The sequence below is a fragment of the Festucalex cinctus genome, chromosome 2, assembly GCF_051991245.1.
Source record: "Festucalex cinctus isolate MCC-2025b chromosome 2, RoL_Fcin_1.0, whole genome shotgun sequence".
NCBI classification, from domain to species: domain Eukaryota; kingdom Metazoa; phylum Chordata; class Actinopteri; order Syngnathiformes; family Syngnathidae; genus Festucalex; species Festucalex cinctus.
In genome coordinates this window covers 3076704-3102790 of record NC_135412.1, presented here as the reverse complement: position 1 = coordinate 3102790, position 26087 = coordinate 3076704, and the positions used below count along the sequence as shown (strand labels likewise).

The following is a 26087-nucleotide window of genomic DNA, read 5'->3' as shown; positions in this document are numbered from 1 at the left end:
ATGGCATTTTTTTCCCATTTAAATACATTAATTTCTTTAATCACACGACTATCCAAGGCCTAACTCCAGACTATGAAAATCCAGGATATATATAGTGTAAGAGGTAAAGTTAGCGCTAACACCTGCAAAGGGGGTCATCCTGCTTCCATACTTGACTTCCTTCCTGCTGGCCCGGTGTGAACGCTAGCTACAGAGGATGCCAAGGTAATGCGACTTTGTCATCACTGTGGATGAGACAGACTGCAGGGTGGCACTATGATGTCATCGTGATACCTCACACCAGGCAGTTAAGCAAAGCGGCCACACGCCATGGCGCTGGCATTGAATTGCTACCTGTTCAGCCTTGGAGTTTAAATGACCTGCATGTGGTTTCCGCCCCCTTGCCCCCCAACCCCGACCCTGCATGTGCCTCCGTCTCATGGCCCCTTGTTGTGCTGCCGTGCTTTCCTCTCACTTTTCTGCAGCCTTCCCCCTCTTTCACACCATGCGCAATTGGCAATGAAATGCAAACTCCACTCATCCACTTGGGTCATTCTGAAAAGAGTGGGAAGGTTCTTGGATATTTCTTGTTTGTTTTGGTTTCTACAGTTGTGTGTAACCTGTCATTTTGCTTAAAGATGTGTAGTTACATCGATAGAGAGATACTGTATATTTTAAACGCATTTACTGCTTTTACTGTCCGTTTGGGATGCTCTCCTGCACACGATGTCTTGAAATTCCATGTATGGATTTGGCATCATTAAATATTTTTCATGATAGTGACCGTTCTTAATGTTTAAAGGTGGATTCAATGATGTTCTCGAAAAGTGCAAGCCAAACATCTGTTTGTCACGCTTAAAAACAAAACAAAACTGCGCATGCGGAAGACCATCCTATCAGCTCTCCTGCTCGTCCGGGGGAAACGCCTCTCAAATAGGGCTGCCACAAACGACTATTTTGCTAGTCACTAATCACCAACAGTAGACACGATTAGTCGACTAATCAGATTGTATCGTCAGCCTTCCTTAAACAATTGGCCAAAGTCTTTTTTTTCGACTTTTTTTTTTTTTTTTTTTTTTTTTTCCCTCAGAACCCCCAAAACGGAACCACATTCTGATTATCATTTCATTTTCATTTCAGGGGTATAATTATATATACATAAAATAATAAACTATCTGTTCAACTAAGGATGTAGCCAATTTTAGCAAAGGTGGCCAACATTTTCTTATTTTTACGACTTAGGCCAATATTTTTAAGGGGCTGACAAGCAAGCAGCTACTCTTATATAACCATCATAGCCTATAGCTTTAATTTGTTAAGATATATGTACAAGTTAGTAATAAATATGGTGTCAGGTGAAAGGTAACAGTACATTCAACTTTAATTAAAGTGCCGTTTGTATCACTCACTGTGTGTTAAATACTAAAGTGTCTCTGTTAACGTCCACGTTAGCCCTTAGCTAAGCTAACCATCCAAATAACTTACAGCGGCTGACATGACAGATCAGATCGATTCGACAAAAGGTGCGTCCGTCGCTCACGCATTGCCGATGTGCTGCCGTGAAAGGCAAGGTCTGTCTTGCATATTTTACATCGAACGTTATTCGCTTTAGCGTCTGTAGAAATGTTCCCAAACTTAGCCATGTTAGCATACTGTGTACAGCTGGCGCTAAGAGTATATAAGCTTCGGCTTCTACCTGTCAGCCCTTCTTTCGGACGTCAATGTTGCAAATGATGTGATGTGATTGATGTAAACTGTAATGTGTCCGAAAGGAAAAAAAAAAAAATGAATGAATGAATGAATATAGCTTCCGGTGACGTCACGTCTGACCCGGATTAATGCTACTGCGCATGTGCGTCCAGCAAGAGCAGGCGGCAGGCAGTCAAACGAGCGGTTGAGGCAGTTTTGGAATAAAAAACTGATCTAAGGCTGATATATATATTATGTAAAGCTGACTAGTCGACTATTTAAATTATCCGTCGACGCTTTTGGTCGTCGACGTAGTCACGACTAGTTGACTAATCTTGGCAGCCCCACTCTCAAAAGTCGCTAACGTCCGAGCTCATCTTCATCATCATCTTCATCAGTCTCTGAGGCCGGCCTCGCTTCACAGGATATCCTCTTGCAGCACTCAGCTATTTTCAAAGTACGCGGTCAGCTCGGTGAAGCTATAACGATGAATGGCCGAATCCGAAGCTGACTACACGAAGCTAGCTACATGCTACAAACACTCGAAGTGCGCATGTGCAGCTAGGAACGAGCACGCACGACATCGTTACGTAGATTGATTGACAGGATCGAGAAACAATCGTTAAGATGATCCACCAGCCAGAAGACGCAGCCACAAAAATATCCTTGAACCCACCTTTAAGTTCATATACAGTAGATAAATTAAGTGTAATATTTTTGGAATAGAATAGAATCGGTTCTCAATTGCCTTACCTGGATAAATAGAGGTTGAATACATTTAAAAAAAAACAAAAAAAGGGTAATTGTGCCAATTAAAAGCTACTGTGGGAGTTGCGCTAAATATCAATATAGGCTATTGTGTTCTTTTGCAATACAGGACCGATACGTAATCAATATCAAAGTACTTTGTGATTTTGACTCTATGATACCTCCATCTACGTCAGTTTAATTTTGTAAAAACAGTAATTGTGTTCACATAGACGCCTTCTTAATCGCCTAAGTTTTTTTTTTCTTCATATTTTTCAAGAAACACAAAAAATTGAACCATTTGCATCATAAGGAGATGATTTAGCCAAAAACATTTTTTTGCAACAAAAAAAAAAGACTTTGGCAATTATTTTTAAGAGGGTGAAAATGTTCAATAATACATGTGCAACTTCCACATAAATTTGCTATGCTATGATGATGCATTATAGATGCATTTCTTCCATTAAATTGTGATACTATTATTGTTTTCACAGTACTGCAACAATATTTTGTTGTGTTATGGTGCAAAAGCTAATACTCATGTCATGATAGCGTACTTAAAAAAAAAAAAAAAATCAAAAATTTAAATTATCGCACAATTGCTGTATTTGTGATAGTACGACATCGTCGTCCAATTTGCCAAAGACGATTGCGAGTGCCTCTAATATTCCACTCACTAGAAGTAGAGTGTCAAAAGATTCATACCTGCCGAATGGGGCTCTTGGTGTCATCACTCTCTGTCATCACTCCTCTCCCCCAGGCCTGAAGACCATCGTGGGTGCCCTCATCCAGTCGGTCAAGAAGCTTTCCGATGTGATGATCCTGACCGTCTTCTGCCTCAGTGTCTTCGCACTCATTGGTCTGCAGCTATTCATGGGCAACCTACGCCACAAGTGTGTCATCTGGCCCATCAACATAACCGAGAGTTACCTGAACAACGGCAGCCAGGGCTTCGACTGGGACGAGTACATCATGAACAAAAGTAAGTGGGAGAAGAGGGCAGGGATTAGCGAGTACACACAATGTCATTTGGACAACGCTGAGGCTAAAAGAATGGAGCCTAATTGAAATTTCACCAGTAGCCTGAATGAATTGACAGACATTTTACAGACTAAACAAATCTTGTCGCATAGAATGTGAGTAATGCCTTCACTGCAGCACATTTTTCTGTTCTTCAGCAAATTTCTACATCCTGCCCGGCCAGATCGATGCTCTTCTCTGTGGGAACAGCTCAGACTCAGGGTGAGTATTTATCCTTAGTCCTTCTCAGTACACCTGCATTGAGCTGCCGTAGTAGATACTCGGGATGTAACGATATCCAAACGTCACGATACGATATCACGATATGAAGGTCACGATGCGATAATTATCACGATATTGTGGGGGCGTTGGCGACATTTAAAAAAAGATCACAATATTGTAAAAAAAAGAGCTCATACAAAAAAAAAGCACACTATTGTGCTTTTGTACATAACAGCAATACATATAAACCACCTACAATCGCTAATAACAATATTGAGGCAGTTACATGGCAATGCAAGCACACTTTGATCGCTTCACAAGCAAATTAGGTTCCCCTTCATCCGACAATTAGCATAGATTTTAAACATAGAAGGCCAAAACATCCCTAATGAAAATTAAATAGCACTAATAAACTAGCCACTAGAGGGTGCTAGAACTGCACAAATGGAAATCAACCTGACTATTTTAACAAACGTGTTCCTTTTAAATGTTGTGAACATGACAACGACGATATTGTGGAAGTTTTAATATCACGATATCACGATACTGCCCTTATCGTGACATCTCTAGTAGATACAGAAGAAAAAAAACAACAACAATCCACTATGTTGACACTGGTCAAACGTCTATTTGGTCAACTTTCAGAACAGAATTTCTTACTATGATTGATTATATTTTCAAAAACTAATTCCAGAATCCAAACCATAAAAGCTTTATTAACTCATTCACTGCCAGTCATTATAGAAAATTTTTACATTTCCAATACTCACGTGATATTACATTCAATAATTGTATATAAACCGAATCTACCAAATAACAGAATAGACTCCCTACTTTTTGTCCCGTCCCGTTCTTTTATAATTGACAGCAGAAAAATGTAGGTTTGCCAAAATACAGCCATTTCTCCCATGGACTCTGAAACTGTGTTTATTTCCTATAAAATGGGGCAATGATGTCATCTACCGGTGGTTGGGCATCAGTAAAGTTGTTTCCAAGTTTGATATTTACAGTGGAGCATGCTCAGATTCGCCCCCATTTAGCACCGCTCTAAAAAATACAATTGACAAGTATACTTGTCAAAGGCAGTGAATGAGTCATTCACTGCCTTTGACAAGTATACTTGTCAATTGTATTTTTTAGAGCGGTGCTAAATGGGGGCGAATCTGAGCATGCTCCACTGTAAATATCAAACTTGGAAACAACTTTACTGATGCCCAACCACCGGTAGATGACATCATTGCCCCATTTTATAGGAAATAAACACAGTTTCAGAGTCCATGGGAGAAATGGCTGTATTTTGGCAAACCTACATTTTTCTGCTGTCAATTATAAAAGAACGGGACGGGACAAAAAGTAGGGAGTCTATTCTGTTATTTGGTAGATTCGGTTTATATATAATTATTGAATGTAATATCACGTGAGTATTGGAAATGTAAAAATTTTCTATAATGACTGGCAGTGAATGAGTTAACTATAAACAGAGTCTTCAGTTTAAGATGAATTCCATTCCAACGGCACTGATGTAACCCAATTTTGGAGCACTGGTTTTGTAAATGGGCGCACCTGCGCTTGGTGTAAAAACGGGCATTTCTTCCGCCCTATGCCTTGATAAGTGTTCTGGAATATTCTGTTGTGTACCCACGACAAATCTGGCGATTTGATGACCAAAAGTAGACCAGGTTTTAGACTAGCTAAAGTCTAAGTTGTGGCGCAGGGGGTGTAGCGCAATTTTGGTGGATTTTATCATGGTGCTGGCAGAGAGATTCTGAGCTCTGCGGACGTATTTCATTCAAATATGACAACAGCGTGGGATGATCCCTCTGAGTCGTTGTAGAAATCAATTCATTAAAGTAATTATCATTATCAGCTTAAAAATATTTTAAAGGGAAAGTCCAACCCCCCACCCCCATTTTTTTTATTTATTTATTTATTTATTTTTACAATACAATGTTCTATGGAGCATCAGTGGCCTAAATATGGTATTCTGGTTAATATTGCGTTAGTGGAATATGAATTGAGCAGCAAAATCCAGCCATTTTTATCCATCTCAGGGGGCGGCCATTTTGCTACTTGCTGTCGACTGAAACCTAAAAATAACTTAACATCTCCTCCTCATCCTTTCAAAATAAGTGTTCCAAACAAACAAAGAAATAAAATTTTGGGCCCTATTTTGCAGCAACATATTTTGTCCAACTTTTTGGGGGTGTTCCGACTTCAAGGTACCACCGTAAAGAGACTGAGTCATTCTGAAACCTTGCTCCCTGCCTCCCTCAGCCGTTGCCCGGAGGGATACACGTGCATGAAAGCTGGAAGGAATCCAAACTACGGTTACACCAGCTTCGACAGCTTCGGATGGGCCTTCCTTGCTCTCTTCCGACTCATGACACAGGACTTCTGGGAAAACCTCTACATGCTGGTAAAGTTGACATGTTCACCGACTATGCTCATAAGCACAGTCGTCAATGCACTGATCAATTGCTCAGAGCATTAACATAAGCATTTATTTTTTTATTTATTCTGGTCAGAATAGGACACGTGACCTTTTTCAATGAGTGAATTTTTTTTTTGTCATGTTTATGACAACCAGTCGTGACATAAGTTTGATATGGTAACAGATTTTGAAACTATGCGCGACCCTTCACCACATTTTGTGTCTGCCAACACCATCTTCAGCGAGCTTCCCGATTGGCTGTTGCCCATGGAGTTTGACTTGGCTGAACTTCCTGTGTTGGCCATCATAAATATTCAACTCTTTAAGGCTCTGCATCATGCAGTATCAACTTATGGGAGTTTTTAGCCATGTTAAAATGCTCATTCCTCACCAAAAACACGCCAAAGTGGAGTTTTCTTCCATTCACATCTCTGAGCATCGTGGGTGACATTCCTGCTCTGCAAGCACCAGCCCCTCCCAACCCGAGAAAACGAGCGGGTCCTAACTTTATAACTTCACTTGCCTTTTAAAAACAACAATAGCACAAAATCTGCAGTGCCTTTTCCCCACTAACCGAGCTCATCATTTAAATGTTTTCCTCCCAACAGACACTGAGGGCGGCAGGAAAGACCTACATGATCTTCTTTGTGTTGGTGATCTTTGTTGGTTCTTTCTACTTGGTCAACCTGATCCTGGCTGTGGTGGCCATGGCCTATGAGGAGCAGAACCAAGCCACCATGGAAGAGGCCCAGCAGAAGGAGGAGGAGTTTAAGGCTATGCTGGAACAGCTCAAGAAACAGCAGGAAGAAGCTCAAGTCAGTATTTTGGGGGAAAAGAATCATCGTGCTGTTACTGTCAGATACTACACTTATGTTTTATCCCTAGACCGCTGCCATGGCAACTTCAGCCGGAACGGTATCGGAGGATGCGGTCGAGGATGATGGAGGAGGGCGGCTGTCATGCAGCTCTTCTGAGATGTCCAAGCTCAGCTCCAAGAGCGCTAAAGAGCGGCGCAACCGCAAGAAGAAGTGGCGACAGAAGGAGCAAGAGAAGGAGAAAGGCGACAGCGAGAAGTTTGTCAAGTCCGAGTCGGACGACGGCAGCAAGAGGAGCCGTTTCCGTTTTCCCGATAACCGCCTGGGGCGAAAATCTTCGATTATGAACCAGGTGAGGTGCAAATCTCTGGCGTCTGCCTATAGCGGTATCCCCAAGTTCAATCGCAGTCTGTTCTGTGACGACTTCCATTTTGGTCAACATTTAAAATTGTGGTTTTCAAACCTTGTGGGACGTACTGAACCCTACTCGTTTCCTACACTCATTCACCGAACCCGTCTTTATTGAAAATGAAAATATGACATATTTTTTTTCATATTCAAGACAGGTATAGAGTTTACTAGTGAACAAAATAAATAGGGAGAGTCGCCTTTTCATCAAATCTGGCTCTCACCTTGAATTCAGAAAGCATTGTGTTCTCCATGCAGTTTAAAGAAGTCTACTTTTACGTTTGCTAGTTGTGCTGGATTAGAATTTCTTAACTTGGCATTACAAATCATGCAGTTAGGAAGCTGAATCACATCATTCAACCTAACTCCATATTTATTAGAGCACTTTAAAATCACCACCGTTGTTTTCTTAAGATGGAACCCAGGCACAGCGGGTACAATGAAAACAGCCGAGGCCCCAAAATTGAACCCTGTGGAACGCCATACGTTCCGTTATGCATGTGAATTCATAGTGCACATATTCAGCCGACCACTTTTTTTTTTTTCTTTAATACTCGACATGGTTAGTATGAAGGGATTACAATAACAAAAATATCACACAATGTACCATCACAACAGCTACAAGTCGACTGCCGAGTGCACCAAATTCCCTGCAGCTCAGATAGGCCAAGCAATATGACATGATCACCCGCAGCCAATGACGGCCAAGCGATGATGTAGCATCATGAATTATTTCAGTCGGGCGTATGTCTCGGCCTCCGCCAAACCCCTGAACTGACTCACTGAACCCCTGGAGTTGATCGAATCCAGGTTTAGAACCACTAATTTAAAACATTTTCTCATTCCACTGCAGCCATACTATCATCACCATAAATCTTTAACTGGTCAGGTAATGTTTTAAGTTACATTTCAATATTATTTGTTTTCATACAAGTGTAACCATTAGTTCGTTGTCACTTGTGATGACACTGAAAAATTGACAAAAAATACAATGGACACTGTTGGAGTCGTTTCTGACCTCACGAGTCACGAGAACTTCCGCTGGATATTCTTCTTCTTGTACCACCATTGTTTTTTTTTATTTTATTTTTTTTATTTTTTTATACTAAGTGTTGAGAAAAGCCAAAGAGATAAGCAAAACACACTTGCAGAGGTAATCATTTAAAGCTAGATGAAATTAGGGCCATTGAGTTGGGCTAACGGCTCATGAAGACCGCCAAAAACGTTTAATAACGATTAGTAAAAATACAATATATGCCGCCATAAACGATAAATGACGTCAACTACATTTTTCTTTTCTCATCAATGGGCAGTGCAACGTCTAAGTGCAGTGCTGCCTGGTCAATGGGTTGTGGAATCAAAAACACTCACTAACTATGGCAAGCAGATGGCAGCATTGTATCTCTTTTCAATGGGCTGCTGGTGTATGAAATTACAATGCAAAATGACGAAATCTGATGAAATAGAACGTTTTCAAGGATGACATATGAAAGTTTTTTTTTTTTTTGATAACGTGTGGCAGTAAAATGATTTGAACTTTCTGACATATAACAGATATTTTGTTGAATTAGATGTGAACGCCATAAAAGGTTTTCAACATAAACGTTTGCATGACCAAAACAACAGTACCCTCTGCAACTTCAGGATGATTTCAAGTCGTGTCCAAGGTTGTTCACTGAATGCAAATGGCTCACGAGTGTACAATTAATTGAATCATATGACTCGCACTCAATACATTCCAGTTATTTCCTCACTGTTAGCTGAGTAACGAGCTCGCTATAGAGCGGCAGAAGTGAGGCGCTGCATACAGCGGCCCATACAGCGGTGTAGATGTGCCCACGTCCGGGCTCTGAATAATTCACAGTAATGACATGAATGTTTCAGAGGGAGCAATCCTGCAGCTTTGCAAAGGCAGCGCTCATATTGTTGCATAGTGTGGGCTTATGAAAACAACAAAATGGGACTTACATAATTGGCCGTGCTCGTCTGCAATTGCTGTACACGTTCCATTCGGGCAGACAGTTGCTATAACATTTCATTTGAGATTGTTGAGGTTGTATTTAAAGATTGGATCGATATTGGCAGCGGCACAGATGCTATTTTAGCCACCTGCCTTTCAGTGTCATCTTGGCAGCTAATGTGACATGAATTGTGGTCTTCCAGCTCTTACAATGGAGAAGGCCTATAATTTGTAGCCTGCCTTACTGAATTAAACAGCACTGCTTTGTGTTAACTGGGCTTTTTGGTGGCAAACGAAGTACATACGGGACAAATTGCCTGTCAATCAAAGGACTGGCACATAGAGACAATACAACCATTCACATTTACACTTACTGGGCGGTTTGAGCTGGATTTATACAAAAGGAACAAGTGCACAACGTCCAGTTACAGCTGCCATAGTATCCTGAGACCACCCATATCTAATCTGGAACGCTAAGCAGGGCCATTCCTGGTTATTTACTTAGATGGGAGACCACCTGGGAATGCCGTGTGCTGTAAGTAGGGCTGAATCATTATGGGGAAAAATAATTGCTGTTATTTTCTATTGCAATTGAAATCACGATTATTGAAACAATTATTCATTTATTTTAAATCTTAATATTTTTACTTACTCAAAACTATGATCATATCCTTACACCCACTCATTCCTGCACGTTGAACACTTCATTTTTGAACACTATTCTTTTTGTCAAGTATAATATAATCTTATAAATAAACAAACGTAAGCATTACATTACCCTCTTTATCATATTTATTTTATCTCATGTTATTTTCACAAGTCTGGGGATTTTGTGGGCTAATCTGGGACATCAGAGATTGTATTTTGTGCTATGTCGTGGAAATGTGTGTTGGTATGACAAAAAAAAGTGATTGGTTATATTTGTATCCTTGAATTCATTCCATTAATTCTTGAACTCAGCTTTAAATATGAATTAAAGGAACAAGAGAAATTAAATTAGTAAGAAAGTAGGTGTCCCTGCACATTTTGGCCTTTCGGTGGCAGTGTGGTGCCGTGCATCCATGGTTTACACACTTAAATTGAAAACAAAAGAAAGGTGCGATTGAATTATATTGAAATAACTTGTTTTCCACAAATTGGGAAGAATTCGTGCCTTTGAGTATTTATTTATTTTGTTTTTACCTGTGGGTGTGTGTTTCCACAGCATTTGTGTGTGAATATTCATTATTTGAAAGAAAAACACTCCAGAAGTTGATGCTAACTTCCTGTTAGCATTTAAATGGGACCCTCCATTCACTTGTATTCATGTATTAGCATTATCGTTAGGCTCGCGACAAGTTAAAAACGATGCATGTCTTGTATTTAAATATACACTGTATGTAATTCTTGTCGCGTGTTTAGTTTTACACTTTGAGTATCGTTAAACAGCTTAAAGAACGCTTAGGAACGGCAGTCACGTTGATTTGCTCCAGGCTTGCTACAAGCAACATGGTGCATTCAAGGTCCTTTTACAATGTAAGGAACTTGTAAATGCAACGCATCGTATTGTAAATTAATTGTTTTTCTTCGTTCGTAACGTTTTAAAGATCGAGGGAAGCCAAAAGCAAAATCCAGATCAAATTTTGATTAATCGTCTAGCTAGCCCTAGTTGTAAGCTTACTTAGCCTTGTGGGGCAAGTCAGCCAACTCAGTAGTGATCCCAATACCAGATAAACTGGGTAAGTTTGAGTCAGGAAGGGCATCTGTCCATAAAACAAATGCCAGAACGTCATCTAAAAAGGTTATGGTATTAAGAAGAAAAAAAAAACCTACAGTATATCCAATATTACTGACATTTACAGTTTTACACCCTCAAATGTAGGTAAATAATTAGACACCGGTGTCAACGGCGGACAGCAATTATTTTGTTTTATTTATTTTTTTGTCCCAGTCCAACCAAATCTGCTCCTTTCTAGTCTCTCCTCAGCATACCAGGCTCGCCCTTCCTGTCCCGCCACAACAGCAAGAGCAGCATCTTCAGTTTCAAGGGTCGCGGCAAGGATGTGGGTTCAGAGAACGAGTTTGCGGACGACGAACACAGCACGGTGGAAGAGTGCGAGGAACGCCGGGGCTCCCTATTCAGCCCGTACCGGCGCAGCAGCTACAGCGGTTACCACGGGAAGAGGAACAGCACGGTGGATTGCAACGGCGTGGTGTCCCTCATTGGCCCCGGGCCCGGTGGACGCCTTCTGCCTGAGGTGAAAATAGATAAGGCAGCTACTGATGACAGTGTAAGGAAGTCAATGAGTAGACCTATCTAGGCATGGACCCCCCCCCTTGCCCCTGACCCTCTCGTCCGTTCCTCTCTTTCTTCATCTTCTGATCTGTCATCTTGGCAAATTCGTATGTATCTCTTGGCTCAGTGCTCACCCCACCCGCCCCCTTTTCCTCCCCCAACGCCTGCAGTGTATGCTGCCCTCCATAGTAAAGCAAAGGACGGAGTCATTAATAAACATACTTAAGGCAGCCCTACATTTGATAGGTTAGAGAAACTAGGTCTGTCACTGACTTACCAGCAATTTTGAAGTGATTCATAATTCTGATTGTCAGTGTGTGGTGCAAAATGTGAATCCTTCTCAAGTGACAGCTTACATTTTTTGATAACACTGTACACCACCACCCCACCACTCTGATTTTAAAGCAATATGTAATAATGAGTTAACATACTCCATCGCAGTGCATTGCTTTTTTCCTCCTTCAGTCGTCCAGGGCCTCTGCAAGCCTGTGTGGGTAGCGTTACAGTAGGAGGTGGAGGAGACAGCCAGCAGAGACATTTTTATCTGCTTACCTAATGCATAGATCACATCTGAAAGTAATATATTTAAAAAAAAAAAAAAAAAAAGCAAAGGAGAGCTGCTGTCCTTGTATGTCTTGACCTTTCTCTGTTTTCCAAACTTCCTGATTAACGTGACTGAATTGAATTCCTGTAGTCGTGTGGCGATAGCTAGCATGGTAGAGCCACAGCCAAAATCAAAAAACAAAAGCATGACAAATGAGTCTGTAGATTCCTCTCCTTCTCTTTGACTTGGAGCATGCTCGTGCATGACATCTGGACTGATATGAACGACTCGCTTATTATTATTCGCTTATTATTCTTTTTATCTCTTTCCAATTTTTGCATTTGTAAAAGTAAGGAGCAGCACACGGTACCATCAGTTTGCAAGCAAATAAAAAAAATATGATATTGCAATGGCATGAAAGGCCCCGATGTGCATTCTCGGAGAAGCAGTTGACAGTTAAGTCTTTCAATTGGGACAACCTCTCCAAATTTGCCATTAGGTAGATTAGTTAATTTCACCTCTGCATAAGTTTACAGCACAAACAAAGGTCTTTTCACGAGCATTGAGACAAAAAAATAAAGAAAGAAATCAAACATACCTCGATAACTGTGCCCCAACATTCCCGACGACTTTTTACTGCCAATGCTGTTGTCCGCTTCCCTCCGCCAGCCACCTGTGGCGATGTGGGATGGTGTTCATGTTCTATCCATGGGTGCTTGATTCTTCCTCTCCTCCTGACAGCCCACTACTGAGGTTGAGGTGAAGAAGAAGCTGTCTGGCTCCCTGATGGTGTCTGTGGACCAGCTCAATACCTCCTTTGGGCGGAAAGAGCGGGCCAACAGTGTCATGAGCGTCATTACCAACACACTAGTGGAGGGTACTGCCTCTTTAACCCAGCTTTTTAACCTGCTTTATCATTATTATTATTTTTTTAACTAGGGCTGCTCTTATTGGTTGGTTAGTTTGACATGTATTTCCTGCTTATCCGCTTTGCATAGCCAGCAATACAGATACATACAATTCTTCTGTCACATAAGACCTCTGCATGTGGCTTGCTTCACGCGCATGCGTATGTTTGGTTATGACATCTGATCTGCAATGTCTTCAGAACTGGAGGAGTCCCAGCGCAAGTGTCCACCATGCTGGTATAAGTTTTCAAACACATTCCTGATATGGGAATGCTCCCCAACATGGCTGAGGATTAAGGAGATTGTCAACCTGATAGTCATGGATCCCTTTGTGGACTTGGCTATCACCATCTGCATCGTCCTCAACACGCTCTTCATGGCCATGGAGCACTACCCCATGACACCCGACTTCGAGGACATGCTCTATGTGGGGAATCTGGTGAGTGAGTGAGTGAGTGAGTGAGTGGCAATGCAGTTGTTCCGCTCGAGGGTGAAACCAGCCTTTCATACACCCTGTAGCATCATCATTATCATCATCAGCAAGCACCGTAGCCTGATAACGACCCAGTTCATCAAATCAGCTGTATTGGTGAAGGGACGCATAGGAGACAGGCAGGACAGTGGCTCTCGAGGACCAGGGTTCCCTACCCCTGAACTACATCCTCGGCAGGGTCCTTGAGGGCGTGCCCAATCAGTCTACTGTCTATTGTGCTTTGTGGACATGGAGAAGGCGTTCGACCGTGCACCTTCTTGTGATCTTGTGCTCCAGGATTACTGGGTACCGGATGCCCTACGGTCTGTGTCGCTGGTGTCAGAGTTGGGTCCACATTGCCAGCAGTTGGACTTTGCCAATGAGGGGGTCTGGTTTGGTGGCCTCGGTATTGCATCTCTCCTCCTTGCAGATGATGTGGTAGAGTTGGCTTCATCAAGCCGCGATCTCCAACTGTCACCGAAGTGTGAAACAGTTGGGATGAAAATCAGCGCCTCCAAAACTGAGACGCTTGTCCTCAGTTGGAAAAGGGTGGAGTGCTTTCCCCAGGTCAGGCATGAGATCCTGCCCCAAGTGGAGGATTTCACGTATCTTGGGGTCTTGTTCACGAGTGAGGGGAGGATGGAGCGGGAGATAGACAGGCGGAGCAGTGTCTGCAGTCATGCCGACTCTGTATTGGTCTGTTGTGGTGAAGAAAGAACTTAGTTGAAAAGGCAAAGGTCTCGATTTAACAGCCGAACTAAATTCTTAGGCTCAGCTATAGTCACAAGCTGTGTGTCGAAAGCACAAGACCCCAGATACAAGAGGTCAAAATGAGTTTTCCCTGAAGGGTGTGCATAGTGCAGAGTGCTTAGTGATATTCCTTTTGCAGTCCAGTCCTAAGCTTCATTTTGCTATTTACTGTGGGGTTCGCAAGCCAAATCCTTAAAGATTGAGCTGCTTCCACCACATTATGCATACTATATTGTAGATGCTAACCTCACTATCCGATAAGTCATCCTTGCAGCTCCATCATGTTTCTGATAAGTGCCCTTCAATGTTTCCTTCCTTCCCTCCCGCAGGTGTTCACTGGGATCTTTGCTGGGGAAATGATGTTCAAACTGGTGGCTATGGATCCCTATTACTACTTCCAAGAAGCCTGGAATTGTTTTGACGGCTTCATCGTGACACTGAGTTTAGTAGAGCTTGCTCTAGCGGACGTCGAGGGTCTGTCAGTGCTGCGGTCATTCCGATTGGTAAATGGTCATTTCAGCAATTGCACATTGACACAGCTTGTGAAGTATGCACATGTTGGGGGAGAGGGTGGCTATGCCATGTGTAGATATGAGTGATTTGACATAACCCCACTAACGATGTTCTTCCTCACCTTGCCCTTTTTCTAGCTGAGAGTGTTTAAGCTGGCCAAGTCATGGCCGACTCTCAACATGCTGATCAAGATCATTGGCAACTCTGTGGGCGCTTTAGGGAACTTGACTCTCGTATTGGCCATCATCGTCTTCATCTTTGCCGTGGTGGGCATGCAGCTGTTTGGAAAGAGTTACAAAGACTGCGTGTGCAAGATCGACGCCGACTGCGAGCTGCCACGCTGGCACATGAATGACTTCTTCCACTCCTTCCTGATTGTCTTCCGGGTGCTGTGCGGCGAGTGGATTGAGACCATGTGGGACTGCATGGAGGTGGCCGGCCAGGGAATGTGCCTAATTGTTTTCATGATGGTCATGGTCATTGGCAATTTGGTGGTGAGTAGGTGCTGGATAAATCATCCATATTGTGATATACAGTATCATGAACTTTCGTTAAAGTACAAATAGGAGACTCATGTCTTAACTAGCCATTCTATTTGTTCACGTATACATATTGTACTTTTTTGTCAAAATACCCCAAAAATCAGGAGTTATATATCACATTATAGGCTCTATTTTTTTTTTTTTCAATTAGCCTGTTTAACTCTTTTACTGCCACTCGTTATTAAAAAAAACAACAATCCCCAATGCCAGTGGATTTCGGGCATTTTAACTCATTTTTCGAAGCAAACAGAATATTGTTCTTTTGCTACATAAAAAACATGGGTACCACATGAAAGATCGCATTCCATTCTTTAATTAGAAAAAAAGTATGTTTCTACCTTATTCCGTTCTTTAGTAATCACCATTTGAAAATAGGTCAATTGAGTGACATTGAGCGAAAATTGAAAAGATACATTTTCTCCACAACAGTGACTTTGATACTAATATTTTTTGTTTAGTGGCTCTCCGTCAAATTAGGTTTAATGTTACAAAAGCTTTGATCATTCACGTCAGCCTTGAAAACGTTCAATTTCATCAGATTGCGTCATGTTTCATTGTAATTCGCAGCTCTAGTTAGGGCCCGAGCAGCGACCGCTGCCATCTGCTGGCGATAGCGGCTGTGCTGCACTGGGACGTTGCACTGGCCACTGATATATTCACAAAAAAAAAAGTAGTTGACGTCAATTAAAGTTTATGGCGGCAAACATCGTGATTTTACTAAACGTTATTAAACGTTTTTGGCGGTCAAAGGGTTAAGAAGTCCTAGGTCCTCCCTGCCTGTTACCATGTAAATGAAAGATGCGGGCCCCCATAAAGACAGCATGGATTGCCTCACGTGGAATTACACTTGTAATTTACTTTGATGCTTTCTGACGATGGCCCAAATTGCAGTACATTTGCAGACCTTTTCTCCTTGTCGTTGCAAAGGTATTGAACCTGTTCCTTGCCTTGCTGCTGAGTTCATTCAGTGCCGACAACTTGGCTGCCACAGATGACGACGGCGAGCTTAACAACCTACAAATTTCCGTCATTCGCATCAAGAAAGGCATCGCGTGGATCAAAGCCAAGATGCGGCTGCTGGTGGCCAGCCTGCTGAGGAAACCACCCATGGAGGACGAGCAGAAGCCTTTGGATGACATGTATGACAAGAAGCTGAACTGTATTGCCAATCACACCGGGGTAGACATAAACCGAGATCTGGACTATGCAAAAAACGGCAATGGCACGACCAGCGGCATTGGCAGCAGCGTGGGCAAGTATATGATTGATGAAGATCACATGTCCTTCATCCACAACCCCAACCTGACCGTCTGCGTACCCATTGCGGTTGGGGAGTCCGACTTTGAGAACCTTAATACAGAAGACTTCAGCAGCGAGTCAGACATTGAGAACAGCAAAGAGGTGAGTATGACTCAAGAAGCCCCAGAAAAGGACAGATATAAATCTTGTGAATTGTTTATTAAATAACTGAGCAACAGTGGAACAGTTGTAAATTAACCAACAGCTCTCCTAGCTTGGTAACACAAAATATAAAAATAGTCAGGAATAAAAACTCTATGATGCATTTGTCAGTGCATCGGGACCATTGTCACCGATACCCGGTCCAATTTATTCTCCAATAGCGGGGCCTGCCCTATCCCTAATACAAGTATTGGATTCGAGAATCCCTAAAGATATCAGAAATCAGCCACTAATGTCATGCAAAATGTTAAAACATAAGACAGCGAAAGCACTCAAACCCTTTGATTACATGTGGCAAGCATCTGGCAGTTAACTAGCAGGTAGCGCAAAGAGCTAACAGTAGTCTACATCTTCACATAGTGATCTACTACTACTGGCTATCACAACAATAAAACAACTGCTAATGCTTTACTTAAGGGCATAATTTTCACCAAATTATTTGGAGAACATTAAGTGTGTTGCAAAATATCGCTGTACAAATAATCCTTTATTTAATATGAGCTACATAGATGGGATAACATGACATTTCCAGTCTTGTTATCTTTTTACCTTGAGAATTGAAATATGTTTTTGTTGGTGTTGTTGTTTTTTAACATTTGCGTCTTTGCAGCTGGATGACACCAGCTCGTCTGAGGGCAGCACCATTGACATCAAGCCAGATGTGGAGGAGGTGGTGGTGGTGGAGACGGTGGAGGAATACATGGAACCAGAAGCGTGTTGGACAGATGGTGAGGCCGCTGCTCCCTCGGCGCCCATTACGTCCAGTCAACAACACCGAGACTCCCTTGGGCTGAGTGACAATGATAGGGCAGCTGGGTGAAGGACTGTTTCATTATAAAGACTCAGTCGAGCATGCCCATTATTTATCATCACTGTCCGACTCTCTCTATCCCTGTCACTGATCCCTAAATGCCCTCAAGATATGTGTGCATATGCAGTATGTCTTTTTAAAAGACATTGTGAATGTTCTTAACTCGGTGGGGGATGTTTCAGTCAGGCCACTAGGAAGCCTGGTACGTCGCTTTCTTTTCTTTTTCTTTTTCAACATCTTCATCTAAAAGAATCTAAAATGTGAGCTAGCCCACACATGATGAGAAAACTATGCTCATGTCTTTGCTTACTGCTCTTTTTGTGTGAAGTAGGCTATACTTGAGATAACCAACTCAGCACTTCACACGCAATATCTTTTTTTTTTTCACTCACAACTGCGAAGCTCCTCCTTCAAACCGTATATCTGTCCTAGTACCAACATTGGCTTATGAGAGGCAGTGTGGTACCATGCGGCATCCAAACTGCCAGAAAATGTGAAGAAGAAGAAGAAGAAGAAGAAGAAGAAGAGCAAATTAAAAAAAAGCTAGGCTAACTGTTAGCTTGTCTGGTAACACTGTAGTACATGTAGTTTGTCATCGCATTATGTGGAATGACTTGTAAGTTGCAATCAGGCTCAAAATCAACCCAATTATGGTTGTGTATGTACTTTGCTTACTCCTCTTTTTGTGTGAAGTAAGCTAGACTTGAGATAACCAACTCACAACACACAACACTTCACACAATATCTTCACTCACAACTGCGAAGCTCCTCCCTCAAACCGGATGTCTGTCATCCTACCAACATTGGCTTGTGAGAGGCAGTGTGGTACCATGCGGCATCCAAACTGCCAGAAAATATGAAGAAGAAAAGAAGAAGAAGAAGAGCAAATAAAAAAGCTAGGCTAACTGTTAGCTTGTCTGGTAACACTGTAGTTGTCGTCGCATTATGTGGAATGAGTTGCAATCAGGCTCAAAATCAACCCAATTATGGATGTGTATATACTGGGCTTCCTTTTCAATGATGTAAGCAAAATTAGTGGCATTATTTTTAACAAGCTATCAGGGTTTTAATAAATTCCATATTTTTGCCTGTTCCCAGAAGCATCCAGGACTTGAGCGCTTTAAAGAATTTGACCTATTTTAAAAACATATGAGGCACTTAATCAACCAAGAAAAGGGCACAGTCCCACCGAAAGCCTGGTGTAATCTGCGACTTAGCACAAGCTGACGCCTGATTTAACAGTGATCCTGTGTTGCTGACAGAAGAATCCCCCTCTCCCTCTGTGTGCACGCAGCGTGCGTGGCTAAGTACAAGTGTTGCGATGTCGATATCACCATGGGCTGGGGGAAGATCTGGTGGTTCCTGAGGAAAACCTGCTACCTGATCGTGGAGCACAACTGGTTTGAGACTCTCATCATCTTTATGATCCTCCTCAGCAGCGGAGCTCTGGTGAGTCGGGGACAAATAATTGTATTACATTAGATACGATTATTTACAGCCCAGTGTGTTGTGGGGCTAGGAGGGGTGATTTCACATTGCTACTGGGCTCCTCCTGCCTTGATTAATGCACTGCAAAATTGATCAAATTGAGGTATTTTACCAGGGGTGGATTGTATGCAGGACCAAAACTGCCAAAATTAAAAATAAACAAATGAATAACTACATAAATAAATAAAAGTGAAAATAAAAACTGATTATAAAAAAATAATAAAAAAAATTAAATGCAAAAAAAATAAGTATAAATGAAGATGCAAAACAACAAATATATATACATATATATATAAATAAATACAAGTAAAAATAAATACAAAAATCACAAACGAGATTCAAAAAAATAAAAATAATTATAAAAATAAATGTGGAAATGACCACAAAAATAAATACATACATAGAATTAAATGCCAATCAATAAATAAAAACGCTCTGCTCTCATATTTATTTATTTCATGCTGCAGATGATGTCAGCATGAAATCTGTCATAGAATGGAATCTCAAAATGGACAAAAAATGTCCAACTGTGTATATATATATATTGTCCATAACTCTAGATCAGGGTTCTTAGTTAGTTGAAGTTTTTAATTATATATTTTTAAATTTGTTTTTATTTTCAATTAATTAATTTATAATATGGGCAGTTTTGGGTCCTCCATAGAATTGGGGGGGGGATTGCTTATTCATAAGTGTGCGTCAAATGCTACTTGAATAACAATAAAGATTTATCTCGATTAGCTGTACTTACTTGAAATACATCACAGCGATTTATTCTCCCTGTGAATCACTGTTGGTGTCTCACACACTTCATTAGCAGGATTGTAAATCCGCGGAGTGTAATGCTTCTCTTGCATGTGACATATTTTGTGTCTTGTTTCTCCCAAAGGCCTTTGAGGATGTGTACATTGAGCAACGAAAAACCATCCGGATCATTTTGGAGTATGCAGACAGGGTTTTCACCTACATCTTCATCCTGGAGATGCTGCTGAAATGGGTCGCCTATGGCTTTGTCAAGTACTTCACCAACGCTTGGTGTTGGCTGGACTTCTTCATTGTGGACGTAAGTACATCTCTTGTCTCTATTAGGGTCTTTCGTCAATCTGCTACTATACCTCAATCCACACATAAATTGCATCATTTAAAGGGACAGTGTGTAGAAATTGAGTGTGTGTGTATATATATATATATTAATCAAATCGGAAAATGTTACGTCGTATAAGCAGGTATAATTTTACTTTGCCTACACTTTAGCAAGTGTGAATTAACGACTGGAGATCGCTATTATTTTTTTAAACGTGTATATGTACAGTGTTGAAAAAGTGCCGTGTCATGTTTCATGCAACATGAAAAGTTGATTATGTTGAAGTGGTAAATTGTAACTGTAATTGTAGTAGAAAAACTGCTATTACGGCTTTGGTTGCGTTTATCTTAAGATCCTGTAATCTATAATAGATCTGATATTGTTTATTATAATTACCTTTTGCTGGGTAAAAAATTAATTGAAAAGGACTTTGAAAAAAAATAACCGTATATATCGCAATCGCAATTTTTTAGGGGAAAAAAATTGCAATTACATTATTTTCCATAATTGTTCAGCCCTACTAAACACTATTGCTTCCTTTGTACAGTTTAACAGCAAATAAATACACCATTTGCGAAAGTGCTGATTTTGAAAAGCGCCCACCGCAACACCCCACACCCTTTTTGCACCATTCCGCGCAAAGTAGATTGACTACAATGCTATTGCGCCGCCTGAAACGTCGAGCGTGTGCTTCAAAATGCACATGCTTAGGTCGTTACATTCTATTAGTTCACCACTTGATGGCAAAAATTTCTACACAACGTCCCTTTAAATGATACAGTTAATACATGTAAACAATAATATTACCTACCGGTAAATGCAAATACCATACTGTTACTGCTTGCGTTGAACATATGAAGCAATGTTTTGAGGATGTGATTATGATTTATGCTTAGGATGCTGATTATACTGTAGGATTTGATGTTTTTAGTTTCCACTTGGCAATTGGTAGTGGTTAGGTTGCTAATGAAATGATGCCTCACTTGGTATGTAAGACTTGTGGTACAGGGCTCCAGACTAACTTGTTTTGTTTTTTTACTAGGAGCACAGTGGCCCTTATAATCCGAAATATTTGGGGCACAAGTAGAAAATTTAGAGGCATACATTAATCACATTGACTTGCAAAGTAAATTCACATTTCCACTCGTCCTCACTACCATCCATCTATTTTCAATATTACTCTATATTATGTAGAAGTAGATGAAAATTATAATGGTACTGTCTCAAATTTTAGGGGCAAAATGCCACCATGTGATCTGGAGCCCTGATAAATGTATTTTACAATAACATGAAATGGACACATGCCTCTTACTTCGCAATCATACAATTTTTATGCTTGGTTTGCTCCTCTGAGGAGCTTCTATACTGTATGTGCAACAATGCGCACCGCAGGACTAAATTCTCTGCCTGATGCAACGTTTTGAAAAACGGATTTGAGGAAACGATTGGACCACACAATATATTCAAGTGTTGCTCAGAGCTGTGGGATGTTTCAAACTCTTGCCTCTGACTTGTAAGATGTCGTTGTTGTTGTTGACATGTGCCTGCCAATGTCCTCTTTCTATATTCCTTGTGTCTTGTGTCAAGTTTGAAGGACAGGAAAAGAGAAGATTTATCATTTTATTCTTAATTAATTAATCACTTAACAGTTTTTAAGACAGAACCATTTTCGCTCACCATAGTCACTTTATGTATCGAGATGGGGAAGTTTCTACAAGAAGTATAAAATTTAAAAGGAGACAAAAAGGATAAAAGCTTCTTCGACTTCTGTCCTTCTTCTTGAACTAAATTACTCTCCACAGTGTCCAACACCTCAGCCCAAACCTGTGAATGGACTCCTGTCAGTGACTACTATGCGGTGTAAATCTCAGTGGCAAACACAAGCGTCAACGTCCCACCGTTATCACTGACCTTTTGCTAAGACCCGCCCCCTTAGTTACCGTCACTAAGTCCATTAAGCTTTCAGCCGGATGCTTCCATTCAATCCCATTTATTGTAAAAAATTATATTTGAAATCAGATGGGTGTGTATGCCTTTGAAGGCTAAATTTTTTTGTTTGAAATGTTTATTTTGAATATATCAACATTATCTTAATACATAAATAAAATGACAATAATCAAGAAGAAAAGAAAGTCAACGAAAACATATAATAGTAAAGAAATGACCGGATAAAGGGACACACGTAAATAAGGCTGGATTTACAATGCAGTTTCAAGTGTGATTCCAATGTAATGCCTAAATGTTTTACTCTTGTAAATTTCAAGTGACGGAATAGAAACAACCCACACGCAGATGCACAAATTACTTGTAAATAATTCAACAAGCGTCAACAACTGACAGTCAAAATGCCAATCAGGGTATATCCAATCTTCATGTTGCTGATATGTACTTCATTTTTTCATTCACATTTGTAAGAGGGCTGATTCATAGCCCCCCTTCACACTGCCATGGTGCATATCACACTTGTGACACATGGAAGCAAAAAATCAGAACTGTGTCACTTCATGCAAAATAACCCGAGATGAAAGCTTTCACAAAAGAGCAAAAGTCAACCGTATACTTCTAAACACAATATTAAGGAGAAGAACTTTTATGTGGAGTTACGGTAGCTATATTCCTAGCTTACTATTACGATGTATCCAGCCATCTTCTATAGCGCTTATCATCATCATCAATGTTGGGCAAGTTACTTCCAAAATGTAGATACTTTACTTCGCTTTAAATGTATCTAAAATATCTTTTGAAAATCCTACATTATACATTGAATTCAGAGTGTGTCTGACCTCTATTTTGTACTGCACTGTGATTGGCTAGTCTGCATTTACAGGGTGAGGCTTTGCAAAAGGTCATTTGTTGATATAAATTGACAGATCATACATTTTTCATTATACATACAGTGGACCTCCACTATTTCTGCTAATTGCGGGGGATCTGGATCGGGCGCCACTGCGAATAGCGAATTGATAGTCATCTTAACTGCATGCAAAAAGGGGCTTTTTGAAACTACAGAATTTTCTGTCCATTAAATCCGTTGGTTATGGGTCCTGTTAAATCGAGGTTCCACTATACACTGTTGCAAGAAATTGGAGAGAGCACAGTAGCCCCTGCGAAGCGACACACCTACTTATAGACCCTTTCAGAGTTTGTAAACAATGTGACGCAATTTAAAGGGCGGGGCTTAGCTGGAGGCAAAAACACCTCAGTGGCTTGTGGTTCTAACACCGGTCAGCATATTTTCACAGAAAGTTCACATCGGAATGGAAGCGGAAAACGGCCATTTGAGTTAATATGTGAGTAAACTGACTCCCCACGACCGTGAATGTTACTTTAAAAAGTTAACTCTGACTGATGGGACGATATTTACTGACCCGTACGCACTCACGCACTTGATAGACGATTTAACCGTGCAATGGCCGGACATTTAAATCTACCTTATAGAAAAATTTAGCGTTTATACTAAAGATAAACTGAAGCCCTATAAATCATTACATGTCTACAACTAACTACGTCTTGAATGGACATGTTCAAAATTTAGAATATAACAACTTGAGCGAGGACTTTTGTGCTGTGCGGTCGCAAGTGCTGCCAAGTCAACGACCGGGACAGAAGACGAGGATATACGAGGCATGTACCTCTCCTACAAAAATTTGACAACAAGTTATCGGAACCATTGTGGGGGCTTTCGCCTCGACAAAACTGAAACATGCAGCTAACGTTTGGTTAGCTAGCGGTTAGCATTCGCGCATGTAGCATGTAAACACGGACTTTTTGTAAGTCCCACAAATAATGACTAACTTAAGTAATTTCAATCACAACTAAGTCTAGCCCATATCATTGTCCAGGCTGAATCTGATCGTTTAATCTTACCTGATATGAAGTGTGCGCTGCAAACACAAGCATTGTTGATGATAGCCTCATTCCAGTCCTTTCGCCTAATCGCGTTTAACCACAGCCGTCTGTGATTACTTGACTGGCAGAGGCTGGGATGCGATAGAATTTCAACTTTTTGTTGTTGCTTTTACGGTTCTGGCAACCAAAAACCCAACAAGACCACATTTTCGACAGACAACCAGGGTTGTTTACTTCTAGCTGCACTTCTGTTGCCTCCAGCGGCAAGTTGTTTTTGCCTCCAGTAAACATCGTGACGTCATCGTGACGTAGGCTATGAAAGGGTCTAGAGCCGACCCAAATCAAAATTTTAAGCGCAACGGTCCATTGTTTTATCCCCATGACAAGACCACGACAATATCAAGGTACTTTGAATACCGCAATATCATAACCTCATACACCTAATATATGTGCATGCCATCTATTTTTTTACAAGTGAAGATTCCTCATAGACTTTCGAGGTAGCATCATTCGAAGTTGTTGCTATTGGAGTCTCCCTCCCAGTAGGTTTGTTACCAAGCACTTGGGACGGTGCAGCTTCCCAAGCCAGTGAAGTGACAACCTTTTCCCCTCCCCACCATCCCCCTGCTCACTCCCACGGGAAAATGTAACCTCAGCAGTGTGATGATGTTTTGCTGAGATGTAATGATGGTGGGTGACAGGCTCCCTGCGGTAAGTTTGGTCTTCACTAGCGCTCCCCCTGCAAAAAAAAACAAAAAAAAAAAAGTTTGAATTGTGGTGGTCGGTGTTGTGGCCTCTGCTGTGCTGTGTTGTGGGTTGCAACTGTTGCAAAGGGGGGGGTGGGGCACCATCATTAAACCAGCCCATCTTATTCTTTGTGTGGATGGGCCTGTCTCTTTTCCTCATGACCCTTCTGTTACTGCATCTTTTTCTTACATATTTGTGTCTGTTTTGCTCTGTTCATGTGGACGGCAGGGAGATGTAGAATCCAGTGTTACATGTTAATTTAAAGTTGTACATGTTAAAGGAGACATATTTTGAATTTTGGGTGGAATAATTTAAAACAGTTTTCAGGTGCCCTTATAAAAGGTCTGATATTCAACCATCCATTCATCCATTTTCTTAATCGCTTATTCTTCACACGGGTAGGTCTGACATTTATTACTAAAAATAGACAAAGGTTGAAGAATTACAGCACACTTTACATCAGCCTGGTTACAATGACTTGGTTTTGGGGGAGGTATTTCTGTTTCATGCAAATGAGCCACAACTCTCCAATTGCACTTTTTTTTTTTTTTAATTAACAACATAACTACCCGGGCTGAATCTAGACAATGTAGGTGAGACGAGGGTGAGTGGCTACTATGAAAATAAATAAATGAGCTCATTCACATGTTGCCAGATTGCATTTTTACACGTGGATGAGGATAGGCAGATAAAAGATTTACTTGGTTGTATATTTTCTCAATTGATTGGTGGGCAGGCACTCCAGAGGCCCACATTTTTTGTACATAAGCAATTAAATTAAATTTCTCATAATATGTCTCTTTTAGGGTGGCACGGTGGACGAGTGGTTAGCACGTCTGCCTCCCAGTTCTGAGAACTCGGGTTCCAGTCCAGGCTCCGGCCTTCCTGAGTGGAGTTTGCATGTTCTCCCTGTGCCCACGTGGGTCCTCTCCGGGTACTCCGGTCTCCTCCCGCATTCCAAAGACATGCATGGCAGGTTAATTGGGTGCTCCAAAATTGTCCCTAGGTGTGCTTATGAGTGTGGATGGTTGTTCGTCCCCCGCCTGCTGCCCAAAGCCAGCTGAGATAGGCTCCAGCACCCCCCGCGACCCTTGTGAGGAATAAGCGGTAAAAAAAATGAATGGATTTCCCATAATATGTCTCTTTTAATATTTGGATAAAATGTATACATTAGATACTTTTAAATTTGAAATTCTGTATGTGAGCAGGAGGCTAGCAAGTGTCATTCTTCATTCATTTCTTCTTTTTCCACTCAGATTATTTGTCATGGTTTTGTTGTTTTTCCCCTTCTGTTTTTAGTTTGCTTTATTTCTGTTTGTTTTGTGCTGTCGTCATCCTGGGATCACAGCCCCAGATGTCATTGGCCTTGACT

The 26087-nt window shown here is 41.2% G+C and overlaps 1 protein-coding gene across 5 annotated transcripts in view; it reads left to right on the top strand.

The window, feature by feature from the left end:
- scn8aa (sodium channel, voltage gated, type VIII, alpha subunit a) overlaps positions 1–26087 on the top strand; it is a 61721-nt gene that overhangs the window by 21099 nt on the left and 14535 nt on the right. For 3 of the 5 annotated variants that reach the window (XM_077512191.1, XM_077512193.1, XM_077512192.1), the window contains exons 7-20: positions 3176–3397; positions 3594–3657; positions 5932–6073; positions 6697–6903; positions 6974–7255; positions 11227–11541; positions 12832–12967; positions 13199–13437; positions 14550–14723; positions 14871–15227; positions 16203–16676; positions 17347–17464; positions 18842–18996; positions 19925–20098. In XM_077512191.1, coding sequence (XP_077368317.1) covers positions 3176–3397; positions 3594–3657; positions 5932–6073; positions 6697–6903; positions 6974–7255; positions 11227–11541; positions 12832–12967; positions 13199–13437; positions 14550–14723; positions 14871–15227; positions 16203–16676; positions 17347–17464; positions 18842–18996; positions 19925–20098 — 3059 coding nt within the window. The remainder of the gene's footprint in view (positions 1–3175; positions 3398–3593; positions 3658–5931; positions 6074–6696; positions 6904–6973; positions 7256–11226; positions 11542–12831; positions 12968–13198; positions 13438–14549; positions 14724–14870; positions 15228–16202; positions 16677–17346; positions 17465–18841; positions 18997–19924; positions 20099–26087) is intronic. The other 2 variants (XM_077512194.1, XM_077512195.1) reach the window with 1 other exon arrangement.